Below are 23675 nucleotides of genomic sequence, written 5' to 3'. Positions count from 1 at the left end.
TTTACGCAAATTATATACTGAATCAGTCTTCTATCGATTTTAAAAAAAAAATTCTATCTTATAAATATTTTAATTTATTTTACTATTTTTAAAACTATCTCTAAATATATTTATGAATAAAAGTTTAAATGCTTAAAAATTTTAAATCATCTTTTGGGTTCGAAACAAAATAATAAATTAGGTTAGGGTTAGAATTGAAGATCAAAATAAAATTTGCAAAAGAGAGAAAATAAAAAAACCGTTGACCACGAGACGTTAATGGTGGGAGAAGGGAACAAAGAGTGCCATAAAAATAGTGATACTAATGATAGGAACGATAAGAGAATGTTATAAGAACACAAATTTATAAAGAATTTGGTGGCTGATTTTTGTCTCTTGTGAACGGCCTTCCCTTACGTCTGAAAATATACCAAAATTATTACTAATTTGAAAGGATGATTCAATTGATTAACGATCACAAAATTCAAGAACTAAATCGATTCCTTTTCGAAAGTTTATAGATCAAATGTGATTTTTAAGTTAAATTTATGAACTTCGTAATATTTTTTACACAAAATTTAAACAAATTTTAAATTATCCTTTATACTAATTAAATAATTGCATGGTATTGATCAACCCTTCAACCAATAAGATAATAACATTACGAGTGCCTTTATATCTTTTTTTTTTATTACAATAATCGAGGTAGGAAGATTATTAGCGTTTACTGTTCTTCTTTTTATTAGCGTTCAACAACTATGCCTATTTTGATATTGATACTTTATCAATTAGACTAAACTTAAACTTCTTTTTACAACGTATACTCAGAAAAAACGAATTTATAACTTCAAAGTTAATAATACAAACATTACACAATTCAACAATGGTAGATTACAACTCAAACTCAACTCAACAAAATTTATACCATTATTCAAATCAGCCATATATACATTTTTTTTCTGCTGTATACCACTATATTTCAACTATATATATATATATAGTTTGATAAAAGAAGGTATAAAAATAAACAAAAACACCCATTTGGAAGTGGCAGTGTGGTAGTATACAGTATTTAATTCATTTATGTACAGCCCAAAAAGAACAAAAGGGGAAAAAAATAGTGTGTTTATGTGTAGTTGCTACAAAATTGTAGACAGAGGGATGAAAGTATTTGGCTTGTTATGTTAGCCAAGGGAAGTGTGTGTGATGCAGCAATAATAATAATAAACCATGAAGAACAAAATAAATTCAAAAGTGGTTGATTAATTTTAATATAAGTTAAATTAAATTTGATATTTACTTTAAACTAAATGGAAATGAAGAAGGGTTGAAGTTGGATGAGCATGACTGTGACATCATCCATGTTTCCTCTTCTAAATGACATTTCCATTAGCATTTTGCATGCCTTCATGCCTTCATCATTATTCTTCTCATCTCCCATTTCCCTCATTACTTCATCCACTGCCTCTTGATCTTTTACCTGATATATATATATTTATTTAATAATTAAACATTTTTAATGCAATTAATTAATTATACAAACAAATTAATAAAAGCTAATTTATCCTACATTTCGATTATTAAGCTTTCATATTTTTTTTATTTTATCTTGTAAATGGTCATTGTAGTTTTTTTTTTAATTACTTATTTGCCAGGAAATAATCCAAATCTATCTGTATACAAATTAAACCATCAAATCTATCTTATGAGAATTAAAACTGTTGTTAAAGATTATTATATATGGTTTTATTAGTTGGATAGCAATTTCGGTTTAATTCCTTATTTTTAAAATTCATGTTGTTTTTTCTGTCAATTTCCTTCATGACTTCCATTTTTCTCGAAAGGATTGAATTCTTAAGACAAAATATTATATAACAGTTTCTTAACAAAAATATATTATTTGAAAGTTTACATTAAAATTGAAAAAGTAAAACAATAGAGAATAATGGGTCAAAATTTAGACCAATAAATATATACATCAAGCAGAATAGAATAAGATTAAGAAAAGGGCAGTTAAGCACAATAAAGATGGAAGACCAAAACAATATATAAGTGTTGATTTTTGTTTGGTTTTAGTAGAAAGTATGAATTGAAATTTGCTATAGGGCATATTATTTTGATATCAATGACTATCACCACAGAATTTGCTAATAAATAGTGGTAAAATGTGATATTTGTTAAAATTCTTTTATTAGTATTATTATGTGCATGGATTGTTTCTTCTTGACTAAGCAAAAGAATAATATTGTGTGGGGGAGAAGTCGTCATTTCCATCTTGAAATCTTCTCGTATTCTCATTTTAATTAGTCGTTTAGTTTCTTTCTTTTATTTGAAGTTTGAATTCAAAAGAATAAAATGGTGTGAAGAAGAAGAAGAAAGGAAGAAAGGAAGAAAGGAAGAAAGCAGTGATCAAAGAGAATACCTTATCCCACAGTCCATCAGACGCCATTATCAAGAACTCGCAATCAGGAGTTAGAGGAAGACGATGAATTTCAGGCTCTGAAATCACCCATTCTTTCAAATGCAAATCTCCAATGGCCCTCGACACCGCCAACGATCCTTGAACTCTCCACACTCCATTTTTGCACTCCACAAACCCTCCCTGCAGCAAAACATGGACAACACAATTCAATTCAATTCAACTTTCTTTTTTTTTTTTCTTTTTGTTTACGGATCAGATCATCATCAACAATTTTGATTCCTTCCACTCACCGACTTCTCTATCCGGACCCGCTCTTCTTCTCGACACAGTCGGTGCTGCTTCGTTAATGGCGTCGCCACCCCGTTTCTGCTCAATACTACTCGACAATCTCCGACGTTTGCCACATGAAGCTCGCCGTTTTTCACCAGCACGCTCGCCGCACAGGCTCCACTACCGACGCCCTGCAATGAATCGACGGTAGGCCAATTGTTTTTATCCAATTTTCAGTTGCACTAGAATTTATGTGAAAAAGTTCAATCAATTGTTTACCTGACCTGACTAAGGAACTCCTCGTCTGTGCGTTTGTGACCCCTGCGAATTGCGGATTCGATTGCCTTTTCTTCCTCACCAGCAATTTTCTCAAGAGCGTTTATGATGTTCTTCCCTAAATGTTCCACCACGTAATCGGCGGCATCCCGACCGCCATGTCCGTCCACTACAGCGAAGAAAGCCTGCTTTTCATTTCGAAATTATGATCAGTCTCTCCAAACAAAGTAAAACCAATGATGAATAATTTCAATTCTTCGATCAGGTTATAAGAATCAGAAGTCAGAAGAACTATTGCAACTATAAAATTACCTGTTTGGAATCTCCGCAAATATCAAGCATAACTCCATAAGCATCCTCCAACGTTTCTCGCCTTCCTTTCTTGGTCGCCAAACAGTAATCTCTGCCTTGGACATGGAATTCCTGAATCTCCATTTTCTTCCTGAGTTTTGAAAATTCGGGTCCAGGACAATATTCCGGCAGCACCAGCTTTGCAGGTCTTTTCCTAAACTTATTAGAAGCCCCAAGAGGCTTCGCCATTGTTAAAGAATCCGCCCCTTCCATAAACATTTTGGGCGGAATTAGGGTGGTGTTGGTGTAATCTTGTGGTTGCTCGTGTGTTTTGTTGGGAGGCAGAGCATTTTGTTGGGAGGGATTATTGTGAGTTCGGAGGAGCATATGGGTAAGCCAAGAAATAGGAGTAGGAGTAGGAGGAGGGGGAGGAGGAGGAAAAGCAGGGGAAGAAGGAGAATAGAGAGAAATGGCCATGGGGAGGGCTTTGGTTAATAAGCCATGAAGAGAACAAAAAAGGAGAGAGAGAATGGAAAATGCCCATAAGAATTCTTGCAAATCCAACATTGGAATAGAAGCAATTGAAATGGGAAAGGAGAGAGTATGTATGATTGAGTATGGGAAATGGGAATGAAGAAAGAAGGAAGAAAAAATGTGGGGAAATGAAAATTGATGGGTCAAACTTCAAAGGAGAAGTTGATAAAAAGAAAAATCCAATGAAAGCGTGAATCACAATTTTAGCAATCAATGGGAGCCTTTTGAATGTTTCAATATCAAAGGGGAAAGCTCCTTTGTTGTTAATCAATAATCATCATCATTCACAAATTAAAAAGGGAAGGTGGAAGCGTTCAAAGCCACTATTTTTCTACTTTTCTATTTTTCCTTTTTAAATCTCTTGATTGATTTCATTTACTTTTTAGGTTCCATTTTCCCATTCAAATCGGGATTCTATTCAGTTGACTTGGTTTTGTTTAACATTGATATGTCCTATCCATTTTAATTAATCAGGATTTAATTCGTAAATACATCCACGTAACCACATTTAGATGTGCATTTCCTTTTGTTTTTTTTTAATGGTTCATCAATTTTTCATTCAACCACAAACATAAACTAAAGTGGATCACACAATCTACTTTATTACAAATAAAACTAAACATTCTTCTTCTTTCTTTCCAAAATGAACTGTTAAAATTAAGGAAACATATTTTTAGGAAACAAATAAGATTATGTACAAAGTGAGAAAATAAGAGTGGATTAAAATAGAATTTATCCAAAAACAAACAGATACATATTTAGGTATACACTTCACTGAATAAATTCAACCAATCATTTTATCTAAGTATTTGCATGGGGGAATGGTGAAATTGGGACAGAATTTCTCAAAACAATTTTCAGGTGAGGCTCCCATTTGAAATGGGTGGAAGGCTAATAAGAGTTTGGAAAGTATATTGTGAAAAGGGAGTTAAAAGAGTTGTTTTAACCCTTTGTGAAGCTGATGGGCACTGAGTTGAGATATGCTATATGAGGTTTATATGTATGCAGAACTTATATGTTTGGAGAGTTGATATGTAATGGTTGTTTTGTGTGAGTTATTATGTCTGCATTTGGAGTATATAGAGTTATAAATATCTTGTGTAGGTTTTTAATTCTAGATAATCTGTTTTTAGGATGATTATTATTGTTTCAATTTTTTATTGAACAATTCTACCTATATTGGTCTAGATGAAATATGAATTGTATTATTTCTTATATATATCTTTTAAATTCTGAATGAACTAACAATTAACCCACCACATTTCTTACACGAACATTCATAAATAAAATTAGAAAAAAGAGAGAGAAGTCAGGTCAGTTCTTAATATTCCCCTATTGTTGGTCTGTATTTTTTCTTCTCTGTTGTGAGTTTTTTTCAATGGTATCCTCCCCCACCATCCTAATTAGCAGCCAATCGAATGGCAATGCATTTCTTCATAAAATTTGCATTCAAATCCTCCAAATTTGGAAGATCGTCAGAGATCATATCTTCACTTTTCACTAATTCTTCCTAGAAAATGTTTCAAAAAATATTTCCATTTATGGGTTTTTTTGTGTGTTATTTGTTATTTTTGTTTGTTTTTGCTAAAGGCTTTGTTCCACCATTCAATTGTATACATTATTTCCTAAACTCTCTTATTTGATGAATGAATTCGACAAAGTAAATATATAATAGGGTGTGTATATATAATCAAGTGATTTTCACTTTTAACTTAATCGATATTCGAGTGTACTAGTAATCACAAGGTTTGTGGTTCGAATCCTCTCATTCTCAATTATTGTACTAACAAAATAAACTCAATTTATTGTTTACAAAAAATACTATTCATTAAAATAATTAAGTTGGTTAGTCATACCAACCAAATCCCAAGAATACATGTGGTGTGGTGCTTAAGAAGTAACCAATCTTATGGATGTTTGCAACAAGTAGGTTCATAAGAATGACCCAACCATCACTAAACAATCTCACAATATCAAGTTTACTGTAAAAGACAACTATCAAACACTGTAAACCAATAATTTCAAATTTGTACTTAAACAAACTTTTGTCAACCAAGTTTTTTTTCTTCTTTTTATTAGATTTACTCGTTGGGATGAACAACAAAGTTGGTGGTTGGAGTTAGTTGATTAAGGTGATCGTCAAAGTTGGCCACCAAATGTGATCGTCGTTGAGTTTAATCGTTTCACATTGGAGGTGGTTGTTGGAGCTAAAAGTTGAAGGTGGTCAGTCGAAGTTGATAATCCAAAGTGAATTTCGTAAGTTTATGGATAAGTGGTAGTCAAAGCAAGAAGTTGATCACACGATAGCAATCTTAGAGTTAGTTGTGGGAGTCTGTCGTCGAAGCCTAGAGTTGGTTGTGCAAAGGTGGTTGTCGAAGTTGATTTTCGTCGAAGCTTGCTGTCAAAGGTGGTCATTAGAGTTTAGAATTGGTCGTTAGAGTTTATCGTGTTAAGGTGGTGGTCGCCATGAGTTTTCTCATTGGAGGTGGTTGTCAAAGTCCAAAGTTGGTCATTGAGTTGATTTTCGTCGAAGTTTTTTGTCAAAGGTGATTATTGAAGCCCAAAATTAATCGACGGAGTTGGTCACATTAAGGTGGTCGTCAGAGGTGGTTGTTAGAATTCGGAGTTGGTCATCAAAGTTGACCGTATGAAAGTAATCATCAAAGTTTGTTCAATTTCACCAACATTGAAACTTGATGTTGGTCAATTTCACTAACTCAAGAGAGGATGTTGAACTAAACACCCCATTTTGTTCCAGTAACACACTATATACTGTGGGGTGAACTATACTATTTGTCCATTTGGTCATCTCGGAGATGTATCAATACTGTTTAGATGCATAATTCCAAAAATAATGGCTGTTTCCTTATTGAAAAAAACAATAACAATTTTAGGCACGTACGAATAGATACGTTTTCAAAAGAACCAAGTAGACAAAGAATAATGTATATTAAAATTTAAGCCATTTTTACAATTAAATAATTTCTATTTCTATTTACAAAATATGAAATTTTCAAAAGGACCAAGTAAACAAATGTTTGTATTTCTATTTATAAAATATGAAATTTAAGATACCAATACTAATTTTTTATTATTTAAAAAACAACTACACTATTCAAATTAAATAATTTACAACCTAAACACAAAACTCATATATCCAAACAAAAGTAATATTCTTCCCAAACACAAATTATCACTATTATAATCTCACTTATTATGATAAAACACTGATTTATTATAATCAAGTCAAGCTCGAAAACACTACTGATCATTAAATATGTACCCAAACAAGTTTTCAAAATCACATACCATCTAGTTTTAAAAACATAATTAGTTTCGTAAAATTCATAAACAATGAAATTTAAGGATAGCTCAGAGATGATTTTATGCAAAATTTCATAATCAGTGTATACCATGTAAAAAATTATAAACCAAAATAAAATATTTATGGATGAAAAAAATTAAAATTATTTCAAAAGAAAAGATAATGACAAATCAGAATGGCTTCAGAAACCTAACAAATAACTCAAATGACTAAAGGTCGACCAAGAGGTAGGGTTTCAACTTTTATTTTTCCAAATCACTGCGGTCACAGATGTTGAACAATGAAAACACTATATCTAGAAGTTTATTAGTAATACAAACATGAAGTATGAGAATTTGAACTTTCTACTGGATAAAGAGAATGTGTCAAACTGTGGTTGGTTAAACTATTATTTTTTTTTATAAAAAGATCAATAAGATCATTTCTGTACAAATTTTTAAAAAGAAAAAATAGCTACCCACGATACAACCTAACCCAAAATTTGATCACATGGGTTTACTCCATCTATCCATGTTTACAAGAAAAATCCAATTAGTGGCTTTGGCTTTGGGTACTGGAAATGGAATGAGACTTAATCTAAACAAACGACAGGCTGCACAGGCAATAGCTAGCTAAGCATTTTGAATATTTATAGATTCAAATCTGAATGAGTCAACAGTTGAACTTGAGTACACATCCTTACAGCCTAAGCAACGTATATTATATTAGAAACAGCAAGAGCTATGGATTCTTTCTCCATCCCTTAACATTGGGAACGGCTATTGTGTTCAATTTTCACTTGCTTATAGTTATAGAGTTTTATTACACATTCCCTTCTCTTGCATTCTCCTATGTGTTGAATCCGAACCCAAACTTTCTTCTACCATTTTTTTTTTCTAATTTTTCTTAGCTTTTCCTTTGGGTGAGTGTCTGTAAAAATGTTTGGCAGGTTCCACTGTTTAAACTTTTTAAAAATTTTAGGCTTGCCTGTTTAATCAAACGTATGAATTGTAGGGTGAGGGTAGGCAGCAAAAGCAATGTTAAAATATGACTGAACTCACCTCCAAACTCTTGTCTGGTATATCAATTTATTTTGGGACTGAGGTACAACTTTGGATCCCTGAAAAAGCTCCTAATTCTCTCTGCCTTCTCCACTGACAGATCTGTGTTCTCCAAAATGTACTCCTTCGATGCTTTGGCGATTGCCTCAATTGAACCAATAGCTTGATTTAGCTGAATAGTAGAGATGTTCAAATAAAAAAGCTTACATCCACAAAAAAAAAAATCATATTTCCTCCTATTTGGCACCATCACGTGTTTGACTAAAAAGACCAGATATTTTCATCTCTTAGCCCTTTGCTACAATCTAGTGACCTTATAGAAAATATGATTGTCATTTTCCATCTCTTAGCCCTTTCCTACGATCTAGTTGAACTTATGGCGAATATGATTATCATTTATCACATAAGCAAAACTAGCCTTTGAATCTTCTATGAAAATTCTGCTAGAAAGTTGGATGAAAATTAAGACTTGTCATTTTATGGTTGTGACTTAGAACAAACAGGTTGACAGTGGCATTGTTTTAAGTCATTGTCCTTCCAACATCATGAATTAGCCTAGTGACAATCTAAACATAAAAAGATGGCAAATGGCAAAGGGCTAAGGGGTCATGAATTCCATGGTGCTCACCTACCTAAGATTTAATATCCTACAGTTTTTCTTCTTGATACCAAAATGTTCTAGAGTTAGACAGATTATTACGTGAGATTAGTCAAGATGCATGTAAGTTGACCAAAATACTAATGGATGTGAAAAAGAAAAAATCATTGTCCTCCCGTTTCAAGTAAGGCTAAAATATGAAAATATCCATGAACTTTGTACTTTGTTTAAAAAATATCTCTAATTTTTTTTAAAAATTAATAATATCCTAACAAATATCTCTAATTTTTTTAAAAAATTAATAATATCCTTAAACTTGAAAAAAGATTAAAATATACCATTGTGAAAATTGGTACTTTATTTGAACTTTCAATAATACCCATAAACTAAAAACAAGTTTAAAATAATACCCATTCTGTTGGTATATGGACGTAAAAGGTTATTACCTCGTTTTAAAAACACGTTTGAATTTTCAAAATATGCATGAATACCTGTTACTTGGTGTATCCGTACGTAGTTGGTTACTTTTTAGTTGACCTGTTTGATCTTTTTCTCTTCTCCCGGACTCATATATATATATTGAGGGAAGAGTTGTACTATGATGCGTGAGCTCCCACTAAGAAAACTCCCTGTTTTTTCCAACTAAACCTATGTCTAGTGATAGGAACAAATAAGCAGAAAATGAAGAATGCGAGCCGGTTAACTTACCGAATTTGCATCATGATCATCAAGGCCTGGTACAGAAGACATGACCCTTCGAAAAGCATCCATGACTTGTACTGATCTCTTCCTCTTCAACAAGATCCCCAAAGAGGGAGACGTGATTAAAACTCATGTAAAAAAACATGAGCACTAGATATTGAATTGTCTTTACTAATTCAAGTAGAATATAATCTACACCGACCTCAGTCCTCAGTTTTGATATGATATCTTGCTGCTTGCATGCTGCAATTTGATATAGTTATTGAAGATGGTTGAGGAAAGTATTCAACCCAAAATTAAAATGGTTACTACCTCCGCGAGAGTGTGCTATCTTTACAATCTTCTCAAACCCCATCTCAATATCCTGAACAGCTACAAATGGTGGCTTACCAATCTCCATCCCATTTCTTCACGAGATTTAGGGGGAAGGAAAGAAACGTAAGTTCTCTAAAAAAGATATATTAAAGATAAAGCAGGGAATCATTCAAGATACCAGACTCTAATTACCTGAAGTAAGATTGAACAAATGAATCATTTTGCTCCTTGGTTGGAAGGACAACAACAACATACAAATTTGCAAATTGCTTCTTCAACTTTTGAACTCTGTCAAGATCGGACTGAATCGAACAAAACTAAAGGGAAAACCAGCAAAAAAGAAAAGCCATAAACAACAAAGCTACCTGCTAAAGATTGACGACGTATTACTGCACTCCCAACTTGTCAGGAAAGCAAAAGCCACTGATAAACCACCACAATTGAATATCAAGTCCTAAGACAAGTGATTGGTATGAGTACACCGTAAAGAAGGTGTCAATGAAATTTACATACAGAAAAAGTGAAAGAAAAAAAAATTACTGGGGCAATTGGAACAAAATTGAGGCGAAATGAGTTTGAGCAAAGGAAATTTGATATGAAATTTATGAAGGATGGATGCTGCTCATCTCTCCATACATTGCTCATCAAACAGACCCCACCACCTGCATTTGCAAAACAAACAGATGACGCCCATTCTAGAGCTTGCTCAGATTTTTAAAACATGTACATGCAAGAATTTTGGTTAACATGTTCTACGTGTATAAATTCATTTTGCGTGCAAGCAATGCATAGAGAGATTTGATATGATAAGACCAAGTCCACTTTTATACAACCATTAATGAGATAATACAAATTACCTAATCATCAGGATGATCTTCTTTTAAATTATTTCGTCAATTTGAAAATAGAAAAAGGAATAGGAAGAGGTGGGACGCAAAGCAAAGATCTAAAATGGATAGAAAACTCAAACAGATTTTGCTATGTGATGCGATTTCCAGAAAATTGTCTAACGTCTAATGAAAGAAATGCATTAAATCATGAGTGTTCTTGTGATAATGCAACTCGGATCAAGAGTTAAGACGATAAGAGTTGTATGGTTTCTTCTTTTCGGGCTTAAAATATTTACATCAAGAACGTAAACGCTTCCTAACAATTTTTCTAAGGAGTTTTAAATCACAGATAATTTACATTCTGGAGAAGAAATATCTTTTTTCTCGCATAAAGAATCAGCACAGACAACTATAATTTTCCTCGTTTAGCATCATTGGATTTGCAGAAACTACAAACAAGCGAAGTAAGATCAAGCAACAGTGACAATTGAAAAAAGTGAACTAACTTTCACTTGCAATACGCTTGCTTCTCTAAAATCGTTTATGCGGACACCGCAATGCATATTTCCTATGTGTGATTATCAAACGATATCGCATCCCCGTGCTTAAAGCAACCATTAGAGTTCAGAATTAATTTCTAATTTATGAAATACTATAATGATCTTCTGACGTAAAATGAATTCATGAGCCCAGCATCTGCATCCGATCAAGACATATTCGACTTTCTAAAAAATAACACAAAACTCAAACAAATAAGATAGCTAAGAACAATATACCGTCATTTTTAGCTTTCACTTGATTTCCAACCATTTGATCAGCATCTCTCTGTGAAGAATTCGCCATAGCCAATTCTAAGTAGTAACAGCAAATTTCACAGAGACGGGAGAGAAAAGGGAAGATAGGCAGAGGGAGCCGAGAGAAATGGCGCGCGAAAATGGGAATGATATTAGAACCGAATTTTCAGTATGAGCTTATAATTATAGTTATTGTAACAGTACTACGCCTACCTAAGTCCATTTCAAAGCCCGTACCTAGGCCCAATCTCAAGCCTACATCTAAGCCCATTCCGAATCCCGAACTTGGACGTTTTTCTCCGCTCCTGGGCTCTTGCTATAAATTCAAGGGAAATTGCAATTGATGACTATTTTAGCAATAATAATGAATGATATAGCAATATTTTAAAAAAATTGCAAATATAGCAAAACTATCACCGATAAGACTTGTATCGCTGATAGACTTCATATGTTATATCAGTGATAGACCAATATTTGCAATATGGTCCATCAGTGATAGACTTATATCATTGATAGAATTTGAAAATTTTGGCTATATTTACAAATTTTTTAAAATTGTGCTATATACTTCATTAATTTGAATTTAATTGTTAAATTTATAACTACCCTCAATTCAAAGGTAATGGTAAGTAATAGACGATTTTGAAAAATAATAATTAAAAATATAAGAACAATTAAAATAAATTGTAAATATAGTAAAATTATCTTTGATTAGACTTGTATTATCTATGACTGATAATTAGATTTGTATAGTCTATTACTGATAGACCAATATTTACAACATAGTTTATGGATGATAAACTTATATCATTTATGAAATTTGATAAATTTTGCTATACTTGCAAATCTTTTAAAATGTTTGTCATCTTTTAAAATGTTAGCATGTATTTAATTATTTTGAATCTAGTTGTTTTTTAATATAATTAGTAAATTTGTAATTATGCTTGAGTTTAAAGAGTTAATTTTAAAATGACTTATTTTTATTTGAAGTGGTTGACGTCAAAATTTTAAATTGAAACAAACAAACAAAAATTTCATTTAAAAGAAACTCAAAGTCTAAAGTAAGATTGTTCTAATTTCCCCCTTTTAGAAGAACTTCCATATTAAGAGAATAAAGAGAGGACTAGAGGAGGTATCCTCTAGTGGACTGTCCGGCCAAAGCATTTGCAAACAATCCCCGCCAATTTGTTCGTCCCTTTCGGCCGCCGCGCCGCCCAAGACTCGAACTTTCCGAATTCGGTGGTTTTTCCGATTCTTCTTCATTCCTCTAGTCTGCCTTTGCTGTAGTAAAATCATCCGAGCTTTCCTCGTTTTTCTCTGTCAACTCCCATTTCTACTCGTTACCGATTGAGTTTTTTGCTCAGTTCGGAACTCTTTGCTCCAAATTCTGTTTCTTCTTCCTCTCTGCTTAATTCACTAGCTTCCTTGTCAGGTGGTTTCAAGGTCTTTTGATTGCCGGGCATTGTCGCTGAGGAGAGGTTTTTTTTTTTTTTGTTGCAATTATTGAAGGCTTGATATGCTACTATCAAGCTCCTCGGTGGCTTCACCTAGCCGTCTAAATTATGCATTAGTTTCGGATATTATTCCTACACACTCTCTATCTTCGCGAAAAATTCAAAATATAAGTTGGTTTGTTGATTCAAACATCATCCCATGTTATAGTTTCCCTTCACTGCTAAAAATGGCCCATCAACCACCGCGCAAGAATCCGGCTCTACACTGCTCCGCATCACTTCATTCTACTGAGACACTTCCTCGGTTTGTTTTCAATTTACTTCACCTTTTAGATTACATTTTCTACCTGGGATGTGTTTACAATGTATTTTCTTCACCCGATTTATTTTTGAAACATGGGAATGGAATGGATTTTGATTAGAATCTCTTCTATGATATTAACTTGCAGGAAAGATGAAATTGCTGTTCATGGAGTTTCTGAAAAAATTGTTGGTGTACTAGGAGGGGGCCAGTTGGGTCGTATGCTATGTCAAGCAGCCTCCAAACTGTCCATCAAAATCTCAATTCTCGATCCACTTGTAAACTGTCCAGCTAGTTCGTTAGCTTACTATCACATGGTTGGTAACTTTGATGACAGTCGTACTGTTCAAGAATTTGCTAAGAGGTATATTTTTTATACTCACCTCCTTCATGTCATAATATTCTTTCTCTGGCATTGTTTTGTCTTCATGCATTTTCCTCCCTTGAATGCTTATGGTGGTAACAGTAAGTTCCGTTCATGGTTGTCAGATGTGACGTATTAACAGTTGAAATTGAACACGTTGATGTGGCCACGCTAGAGATTCTCGAGCAACAAGGGATTGATTGTCAACCTAGAGCATCTACCATCCGTATTATTCAGGTCTGTGTTTCTTCATGTATACATCTGGTTTTGAAACCCATCTCTATTTAAGTTCAAAAGTTAGTTTTCAGTTCTAAGATTTTCAGTCAATCTTTTATTACGGGAACCTGATGGATGATGGCTGCCTCTATGATGGAAGTAGATAAATGCTTAATACATACAACTTCAAAGAAGCTTCAAACCAGGAGTTTGTCTATAACGCTGTTATCGTGATTACATCTCATATTTCTTGCAGTATTAGTCTCTTCCCTCTTTCTCCGTGCAGGTTGATATCTGTCAAAATGAGCAATGTATTTGTTATATGCATACCGCATTGTCCCTGCAATCTGCTATAGAAGATTAAACTCTCTGACATCTGTTGTTACGGTGCTCAAAGATTGAAATTAACTGTCTACTATTTTTGTTTATTATTTCTGATCATTTTATCATTTATTATGTTACAGGACAAATATCTCCAAAAAGTTCATTTTTCTCAGCATGGAATTCCATTGCCCGAGTTCGTGCAGGTTATGTTCTCTGCATGAACTTCTCCTGATTGGTGTTTATATTCTTGCCCTTATTTGCGTTTAACTGTAGCAGATAACTCACTGACCATTAATGTTTTCTTTTACAGATCGACGATCTTGAAGATGCAAAGAAAGCAGGTGTTATATTTGGTTATCCTCTCATGATCAAGAGTAAAAGATTAGCTTATGATGGACGTGGAAATGCTGTTGCGAAAAGTGTGGAGGAGCTTTCTTCTGCCATTTCTGGTGAGATATATCTAATATGTAATTTGATGCTTTATTTCAAGTACTTTTAAAATTTTGATAGCCCGATATACTATTAATGGTATGCAATATGATAGTCTGAAATATCGTGTTTCTTTTTGAGCTTCGATTTTGAAGATCTTTTGGATTTACTCTTTGGACACTATTTTGTATAACTGGAGTCTTTTCCCTCGAGGCATCCTTTTGTGGGCTTGGCTTGTTGTATGCCTTCATATTCTTCCGTATATTCGTTTCTTTTACTTCTTCGTATCACCTGGGGTTTAAATTTTTCTATAATTTTGTTTGATATCTTTGTTACCGTTCCTTATTCTTTATGCACTTGTCAATATGTCCAGCTCTAGGTGGATTTGAGCGTGGCTTATATGTTGAGAAGTGGGCACCTTTTGTGAAGGTTAGTTCTGGCATGCTGTTTACCTCGTTGATCATTCATCTCACCCTCATTGCTTTTATCTTCTTATATATGGCTTTTTGGTTTTCTTTTCTTTTTATAAGAAACCAATCAATTTCAAAAGGAGTAAAACCAAGTCCCATCCAAAGAAGCTTACACAAAGCTCTTCCAGTTAGCTTAATGAACATTTAAGCTATAGTTAGAGAAGAAAGGGAAGTTTATATGTGAAGGCTTCTTCCCGTTAACTTCCACATGGACTTGCTTCTTTGATGACTTTGGTTTTGTTTGGCTTGACAACGTCGCTGTAGAGAGATGGTTGAGGAACTCCTTGTTCATCCTCCCGTTAGGGAGAATAGAAAGTTTTTATGGCAGTTGGGAATGTGTGCTTTTTTGTTGAGTCTTTGGAGAGGGGAATAATAGAATCTTTAGAGAGGACCTTTCTCCTTTTGATGTTTGGTGCCTCTCTGTGTCTCATGTCTCTTTGTGGGTAAGATTACAATTTACGAAACATTATTTAATTGTTTGCATAGTTTTGTTGTTTGATTGGAGGGTTCTCTCTCTCTCCCTTCCTCCCTGATTTTTTCTAAATGCGCTTGTCTTATTTAATTTTCCCTATGAAAGTTTGGTTATTCATAATAAAACAATTAAGCTATAGTTGTTGAAAGAAGTATGACCAAGAGAGAGCCGTTAAAAATACTATCTAGGATTCTTTTTGTTTTCTTTATTGTGTAAGAATATGTGAACGTTTGATAAATGATAAATGGTGCAGAATCTGCAGATTAATTTGCATATGAAGTCCTGGACTTAACCATATGAAGTTTCTGTTTGCATATCTTTGTTCACTCTGATATCTGATCTTTGCTTTCCTTTTGTATGATAGGAACTGTCAGTTGTTATTGCAAGAGGTAGAGACAACTCCATGGCATGCTATCCTGTTGTTGAAACTATTCATAAGTAAGTTGAAGAATACAATTTTTATATGTTATTCCCAATTCGTTCTTGCCAACTTCCACTTCTCCCTGCAAACTTTGAAAGAAGTAAAATTTACGAGTTGTATTGTAAATTCCATTGATCATATATTCGTACGCAAATCTTTGCAAATAATCCATCATGAAACGGGTATGTTAACGTCTAACTTGTTATTTGGTACCTATCTTTGTTTCTCTCTCTTTGTTTTTAGGAGGATTATGTAAAGGATTTTGTCTTGATAGAACCTAAGGGGCTATTTGGGACGAGGATTATGCAAGACTATAATAACCACCTCCAGCTACAATAAATATTATTTAAAAATCTCCAATTAACTATAGTAAACATTATTTCAAAGTCTCCCATTTTCTATGGTATTTACTATTTGCTACAGTTTTTTTTACTATTTAACATTCATCACATTTTTATTCTTTGCTATAATGTTTACTATTTTTTTTCAAACAAAAACAATCTACACCACAAACATATACTGTTATAACCCAGACTAAAATAATCTACACCCCAAACACAAACTATTATAACTCATCTACAATAACCAATGACTATAATAACTCACTTCTTACTCTAAACACCTCGTAAAAGATTCAAAGTCAAGATGAACCGTAAGTTTAGAACTACTTGTCCTAGGTCTACTAAATGAAGGAAAGACAGTTGTTTGCATTCATAAGTTGGAGGATATAAATAAACATGCTATGTTGAGAGATAATCAGTCTGTGAGGTCCCTGTAGTAAATGCATATGTTAGGAGGGGCAGAAGGGGAAATCCACTTTCTAACCTCTTTCATTGGGAACTACCATTAAGGATTTTTATTTTGTTTGAGTAGCTGGGGTCTACGACTCTTCCTTTTGATCTGAGGTTGGGAGTTTTCATCCTTGTTTGTTTCAATGGATAATGGGAAAAGATCTTACCAGTCGAGTCTTGAAAGAAACCCCCTAGGTCTTTAGCAAGGCGATGAAAAGTTCTTTTAACTCTTGCTTGCTTACTGGTCTTGGGTTGTTTGAGACATTGCCTAGACAAAGATGTTTCGGTGGCTGATTGTGTGGATGCCTTTTCATCTTTTGGAGCATTTTAGAAATTTTGAAGATTGTGAATCTTAATGGATCTTGTTTGTAGAAACCATCATGGTTTGACCTAGTAGTAAAAAGGGAGACATAGTCTCAATAACTAACTAAGAGGTCATGGGTTCAATCCATGGCGGCCACCTACCTAGGACTTAATTTTCTACGAGTTTCAGAGTCAAGCGGGTTGTTCTGTGAAATTAGTCGAGGTGCACGTAAGCTGGCCCGAACACTCACAAATATAAAAAATGGATCTTGTTCGTAGAATAGACAATCATGCTCATGTTCTACTAACTTTCTCTTTTCTAATTTTTTTAGAAGAAACAACTCTTTATTAATAATAAAAATAAATAAAGAGATACAGGAGCTCAAAGTACAAGATCATACAAGAGCATAAAGAATCTAAGGATCAGGAGCACATCCAGGCATCTCAACTAGGTTGACACCCCCTTAGCGCCCTCATCAATTTCTTAGTACTATTGATGATAAAGCTCTCATCCTTGATACCTTGTAGATCCATTTGGAATAGATAATACTATAAAAAGGTGAAAAATTCCCTTAGGAGTTCGACATTACTTGGCTTGAAGATGCTGATCAGATTTCTAGGTCTACTGATGTGCTCTAGTCAGCAGGATGAATGAAGAAACAGTGGGCCATAAGATTTTGATTTTCAAGTTGTAGAAGGGTCTTTTCAGTGTCTTTGATCAACACAATACCTTTTTGACCTCCATGAATAGTTTCTATGTGATATGTTGCTATGGCCCCTAGCTTAATTCCAAAGCTAAAGCTTCTTGTTACAGTGTGGTGGACCGGGTGGTATTGTGTGGGACTTTTGGCTGGAAAGAAATAAAACTCTTGAAAATGTTGAAAGATAAGTCCAGTGTTTTAAAAAGCCCTCTTGGGTGCGCATCTAGGCTCAAAGCGCAAGTGATATGAAACCCTGGGGCATTGGATCTAATAACCATGTTAAACAAGACCCAAAGAATTCAACCTTAACATCCCAAAAATCAATTTAATTTCAATCCCTAAGATAAGCTAGATTCAAGTTACTTAGGTGATCTAGTAAACCAAGGATTGGACAAAGTTAGAAACTCTTACCAACCCTTCATCTTCAAAGCACTCCACAAGCAAGACAGATCAATTCTCACTTGATTGCTCCAAATATTTATGCATTCTATCACAAGAACACACATGAGCAAAATTCTACATTTTAAAAGTTTCAAATTTCATTCATCCAAATACTTCTTTCAGACGTGGAAATTACAACCCTATTTATACTAATTGAAAATATTAAATGAAAGGACACAACATTTAATCTTATGTCCTTTCAACTACTATAATAAATGAAAACACAATATCAAATAAAGACATAATTCCTTAAATATGTGAATGAATTTAAATTATGACTTTTGGGTGTCCAAATAACTTCTGAAACTTCAAGCGTTGCAACTTTTTGAGTTTATTTGATTCAATTTTGATTTCTTGGTTCATATCAGCAAGTCTAGTGCAAGGCGAGGCTCACAAAATAAGGCGCACACCTTTTGTGAAGCCCCAAGGCTTAAAGCTATGGACTTTAGAGCTTTTTCATTTTTTTTTTTAAAATAGTAATAATTAAGAGTTTTCCTTATTTATTAACTAGAAGAATCAAGTTTAATGTAGTATTTCTATATGTAGTACGCCTCACTAAAAAAAACCCTACACCTAGGCGCGCCATTAGGCTCCAGAGAGCCATCGTGCCTAGAGCCCAGGCGCGCCTTGGGCATTTAAAAGCACTGGACAGATCTTAACTTTTTGGGACCATATGTTTTGTCTCCTTTTAGGTTGTGTATAAGCATTTTGTACGTATTAGCTTTCTTTGATTGTTTACCAATTGGAGCAATGCTTTGGTTCTCTTGGTTCCTTAGGCTCATTTAATTTATGAAAGAAATTTTTTCTTATAAAAGGGAAATTGTGAGATGTAATTGCACTGATCTTATAGCTTGGCTGTTGTTTTACATAAGTTGGCTGTTGTTTTGTAGATCATTTGTATTCTTTTTTAATTTTTTCCCCTTTCTCCATAAATAATTATTTCTTAGACATCAAATAAGAGAACTTATCCCTGTAGGCAAAATATTTGTCACATTGTCAAAGCTCCGGCTAGTGTGTCATGGGAGATCAAGAAACTTGCAATGGATGTTGCATACAAAGCCGTCAACTCTCTTGAAGGTGCTGGCATTTTTGCTGTGGAGTTGTTTCTAACAGAAGATGGTCAGGTTGTATCATCAATGTTAATATGCTGTGGAGTTGTTTGGACTCGGGACTAATGTTCTACTTATCTCTTTTTACCTTCAACAGATTTTACTGAATGAAGTGGCTCCTAGACCTCATAATAGTGGTCATCACACAATTGAGTCTTGCAAGACCTCTCAATTTGAGCAGCATTTGCGGGCTGTACTTGGACTTTCCCTTGGAGATCCATCAATGATGACCCCAGCTGCTATTATGTGCAATATTCTAGGTGAAGATGAGGTAAATTAAGGATACATCATCTTCTTTTTGCTTTGTGAGCTTTTCTTTTTGATAGAAGCTCTGTTTCCTATTTTTAAAAAAGGAAGAGGAAAAAAAAGCATTTTAGGTGATGCTGTTTTATTTCTCTTCATCTATTTATTTTTTCATGCCTCTTTTCTTTTTAATGATTGATTTGTATCTCTGCTCAGATAAATTTGCAGATCTGATTTTTTTATCTTGAGTAAAATAGTTGGATTACTTTGGACATATGTGTGGTGATGTGTCTGGTCTAACTCTCTTGGAAGAGCCATCCTTGAAAGATTCAAGTGTGGAGGAGGAGATTTAAAGAATTCTCTTAAATCTATGCAGCATATTAGTCAAAATAGAAGAAAGGAAAATTCATTGGTATACAGTGTGACTTGGCATCCTCAATATCGCTAATATTTGCCATGCGAATGATTTACCAATGATGGAAAATGGAAATCTGTATGTGCTGCTTAAGAATAGAGACCAAGTACTCAAGTGACTTAAATTCTGCCTATAAGTTTCAATACCACTGAACATATCCTGGACGAGCCTGGGATATTTAAAGGTCATTCCTGATGTGTCACATTCCTACTTGAGGACACCAATGGTTAATCAACCATAATTAGGAGAACAATGCTTTACCAATATTAAAGGGAGAGCATCAGATAAAACTTCATAATAGAATAATTTTGAGTTTTGAATATGCACGTGGTAGTTCTAACTTGTAATTACAAAACTTCTGATAGTTGTTCTGTTGCTGTTGCTGTTTCTTTCAGGGGGAACCTGGTTTTTATATTGCCCATCAACTGATGCAAAGGGCATTGAGTATTTCTGGAGCTTTTGTTCATTGGTATAATAAACCGGGTTAGGCTTCAGTTTTTTCTCTTTACATTTTCACCCACTTGATTGCAAACTTAACATTTAAAGGGGTTCGTTCCCTTTACACTGAACCAGAAATGAGAAGGCAAAGAAAGATGGGTCACATCACGATTGTTGGTCGTTTTATGAGCGTTGTTGAGAATTTATTAGCATCAATGCTTGATGAAGCTTCTGAAAAGCCAGTAGGTAAGCCTCCCTGTGTGTTGCTTTCATATTTTAGTGCTTTATCTCAAAAGAATACTGTATTTGGACATGGGTTCATATACTACCTAACTTTTCTTATTTTACTTTCATTGATATAATGACATGTATAGCCTGTCTTTTAATATTTTTATTTAGAATTTCCAGTGCAGAGTTTTCTTAAGGCTCAAAATCTAACAACCTATGGATGATAAACACTGTAGTTTGCTGCTAGGTTTCTTCTTCTCTTTTTTTTTTTTTTTTTTTTAATTTGAATCTTTTAACTGTTGTATTAATCGAACTATGTTCTCTAAGGAGCAGTTCTAATGCTAGACCAATTACTATTATTTACTTAAAAAAGAGAAGAAAGAAAAAGATAAATAAAGAAAAGCAAAAGAAAGAAACCATCACTTGTTTAAGATATTTTATGAAAGCTTTAGTAATTTTATCTCCACCCTTATAATTTTTTTGGGGTTGAGTTTGCTGGTTCTCCTTGTGTCCTTTCATTTTTTCTCAATGAAAATTGTTGTTTCTATCAATATGTGTGAATAACTTTTGTATTTTTCAATTTTTAAGGAAAACGTCTTTTCAATTCCTAAAGCAAGTTGTTTAGCATAAGTATTGATAAATAGGTATCATTGAAGTTGCTTACATGTATAAGAAGAATGCAAGTTTGATATTTCTTTATTTGATCATTTTGTTTCTTATTAAAAAAATACACGGCACAGTTGAGCATCGGGTTGGAATCATAATGGGCTCTGATTCAGATTTTCCTGTAATGAGAGATGCTGCAAAGGTCCTTGATACGTTTGGTGTACCTTACGAGGTTAACTTTTATATTTGATGATTGATGTTGTCTATTATGTCCTTGATATATATTGAAAGTAGACATGTAGAATAAACACAAATTTACATAGAAACCCTAGTATATGGAGAAAAACCACGATGCTGATATTTCTTATAAATTTCTTATAATAATAAAGGTACAAAGGGAGAAATATTTATAGGCAACACGAGAATAATTAAAATAATAAAAAAATTAGGGCAAAGTAAATCTCAACTACTCTTGAGCTTTCAACATGACCCAACCGCACTATTTCTAACAATACATATAGTTTTCATTAAGATGATATACAAACTAACATGAAATGCAATTAACAGTGCAAGGATCAAAATAATAATTTGACATTTTCTTTAGGTAACATGGTATGTGTGTGTATATAATGTCTAACTACAATTTTTTTTTCTCTAAAAATATGCAGATAAAGATAGTTTCTGCACATCGGACCCCCCACTGGATGTTTTCTTATGCGTCATCTGCTCAGGAGAGAGGGATACAAGTTATCATTGCTGGTGCTGGTGGTGCAGCCCATTTACCAGGCTAGTTACTTAAATGTTTCGTAGTATATAATGTTTGGATAGAACAAAATATGTCATTCTAAAGGGCTGGTTAAATGGACAAAATTGCTGATTATGCAGTCTTGAGTTTGGAATTACTTGGGTCACTGGCTATTGCATGTTACAAATTCCTGGGATAGTTCTACATGTGAAATCTGATAAACAAAAAAGGTTGTGGGCTTTATTTATTTTCTAAAAAAATACGTAGTTTCTCACTAGTGAATGGTAGCTTGAGTTACAGGTATGGTTGCCTCTCTTACACCATTGCCTGTTATTGGCGTCCCTGTGCGTGCTTCAACTTTGGATGGACTTGATTCTCTTCTGTCAATTGTGCAGGTACTGTGCTTGGGTCTCGAAATAATTTTCTTTTTCCACTGTTTTGATTAAAACAAATTTATGGCATATAAACAAACTTTGGTGCATTTCTTAAGATCATTTAAGGGGAATTGTTATGGGTAGCAAAATATTGAAACTATTTACAAAATATAGCAAAAAAAACTTATATAGACTATAGAGATTTTTGGTGAATTTTTCTATATTTTGCAAATAGTTTCAATATTTTGTTATTTTAAGAAATGCCCCATTAGTTTATGTGATTTGTGATTTAACATTTCTTCTTCATTTGTTCTGCTTTTAGAAGTTGGCCCGTAACGTCTTTCTTGAATGAGACTTGAGTTCTAGTATAAGAAAATATATCAGCTTTGTAGCATTAATCTTTGTAAATTTTGGCAGAAGATGGCAGATTTATCTAACTTGCATATGTTGGATGGAAAATAGGATTATACTTGATAGAAGTATCTTCCTAATGACTGTTAAGCATTCAAGTGTGATGGTTACGATTTAAAGCATGACCATTGATTTCTTAGTTGAGTTCTAATATATGCTCTATGTAATAACACCATTACTTGCTTTTGGCAATTGTTTGCCCAAATTCTTGGTTCCCATTTATGATTGTTGTGAGGGCTGCTCGTTCAGATGCCGAGGGGAGTTCCGGTTGCTACTGTTGCAATCAACAATGCAACCAATGCAGGTTTGTTGGCAGTGAGGATGTTGGGGGTGGCAGATGCAGATCTACTCTCAAGGTACTGCATTTATTTGCTTACAAATATACAGTCAATCCCTTACCCAAAAACCACTAATGTGACATGGCACTGTTGATTTGCAGGATGAGCCAATTTCAAGAAGACACCAAGAAAAATGTATTGAGCAAGGCAGAAAAGTTAGAAAGGGATGGTTGGGATTTGCAGTGAATCAGTCCACTACCAAAAACCATGAGTCAAGTCAAGAGAGCAAAGTAACTCCACTTTGGCATTTTTATTTTGAATCTCCACGTGGATGCAGAGTTAGTTCACAAGATCTCGTGACCCACACATTCTGTGAAGCAGCAGGAAGGTTTCTCCGATTGTCCATTTTATTTGGTACTGGCAACTACTGGAATTGTCTGTTTTCAACTGTGCTGGAGAGCTATGTGCTTTCTTAGTCCACAATTTTGCACTATTTAACCTTTGAATAAGCATTTTAGGTAACGCCGTTTCGGCTGTTGGTATTTGGCCTATGCTTCATTGTTTAACAAATGAGAACCGTCACCTCCATTGAACTCATAATTTTTCATATTGACTTGGTTTTCATGTCAAAATGTAAAATGTGCTCCAATATGACAAACATCAGTTGGAGTTCTTACAAAATCATAAATGATTCAATTGGAACCTTGCTATTTTAATCTCTTCCTCTGCCTACTTTCCAGTGGCCGAGAAAGCTTCTGTCTGCTT

General features: G+C 33.9%; 2 protein-coding genes across 5 annotated transcripts; one reads left to right on the top strand and one right to left on the bottom strand.

Moving 5' to 3' along the window:
• Nucleotides 1–997: 997 nt before the first annotated feature.
• Nucleotides 998–11510, bottom strand: LOC101220741 (protein PARTING DANCERS). 4 transcript variants are annotated; one of them, XM_004138778.3, is made up of 8 exons: nt 11359–11510; nt 10293–10414; nt 10118–10206; nt 9945–10040; nt 9750–9844; nt 9640–9680; nt 9444–9527; nt 4412–8309 (listed from the first exon to the last, which is right to left on the bottom strand). In XM_004138778.3, exons 1-8 carry the CDS (start codon nt 11423–11425, stop codon nt 8160–8162), a joined length of 744 nt encoding a protein of 247 aa, XP_004138826.1. In that variant the 5' UTR covers nt 11426–11510; the 3' UTR covers nt 4412–8159. The 4 variants fall into 4 exon arrangements, with proteins under 4 accessions (XP_031737261.1, XP_031737262.1, XP_004138826.1 ...); XM_031881403.1 differs by having other exon boundaries at nt 4412–8282; XM_031881401.1 differs by lacking the exons at nt 9945–10040; nt 10118–10206; nt 10293–10414; nt 11359–11510 and adding exons at nt 998–1459; nt 2402–2581; nt 2692–2862; nt 2956–3132 and having other exon boundaries at nt 3260–8309; nt 9444–9680; nt 9750–9813.
• A 948-nt stretch (nt 11511–12458) lies between these two features.
• Nucleotides 12459–23620, top strand: LOC101220975 (phosphoribosylaminoimidazole carboxylase, chloroplastic). The gene is made up of 16 exons (XM_004138779.3): nt 12459–13134; nt 13280–13495; nt 13621–13732; nt 14176–14238; nt 14346–14484; nt 14838–14893; nt 15771–15844; nt 19040–19187; nt 19270–19443; nt 20226–20313; nt 20404–20514; nt 21237–21334; nt 21771–21888; nt 22148–22242; nt 22882–22988; nt 23072–23620. The coding sequence occupies exons 1-16, from the start codon at nt 12893–12895 to the stop codon at nt 23154–23156; spliced, it is 1926 nt and encodes a 641-aa protein (XP_004138827.2). The 5' UTR covers nt 12459–12892; the 3' UTR covers nt 23157–23620.
• The last annotated feature ends 55 nt before the right edge of the window (nt 23621–23675 follow it).

This window comes from Cucumis sativus, chromosome 2, assembly GCF_000004075.3.
Source record: "Cucumis sativus cultivar 9930 chromosome 2, Cucumber_9930_V3, whole genome shotgun sequence".
Taxonomy (NCBI): domain Eukaryota; kingdom Viridiplantae; phylum Streptophyta; class Magnoliopsida; order Cucurbitales; family Cucurbitaceae; genus Cucumis; species Cucumis sativus.
This window is presented reverse-complemented; position numbering and strand designations above follow the sequence as displayed.

Bases quoted from the DNA above. Each gene is read 5' to 3' on its own strand.
- LOC101220741 (XM_031881401.1), bottom strand. From the start codon at position 3,805: ATGTTGGATTTGCAAGAATTCTTATGGGCATTTTCCATTCTCTCTCTC. The intron at 3,133-3,259 runs GTAATTTTATAG...AATGAAAAGCAG, and splicing joins TTTGCGGAGATTCCAAACAG to GCTTTCTTCGCTGTAGTGGA. The intron at 1,460-2,401 runs GTATTCTCTTTG...TATATATATCAG, and splicing joins CTGATGGACTGTGGGATAAG to GTAAAAGATCAAGAGGCAGT.
- LOC101220975 (XM_004138779.3), top strand. From the start codon at position 12,893: ATGCTACTATCAAGCTCCTCGGTGGCTTCACCTAGCCGTCTAAATTAT. The intron at 19,444-20,225 runs GTAAATTAAGGA...TGTTTCTTTCAG, and splicing joins ATATTCTAGGTGAAGATGAG to GGGGAACCTGGTTTTTATAT. The intron at 21,335-21,770 runs GTTAACTTTTAT...AAAAATATGCAG, and splicing joins CGTTTGGTGTACCTTACGAG to ATAAAGATAGTTTCTGCACA.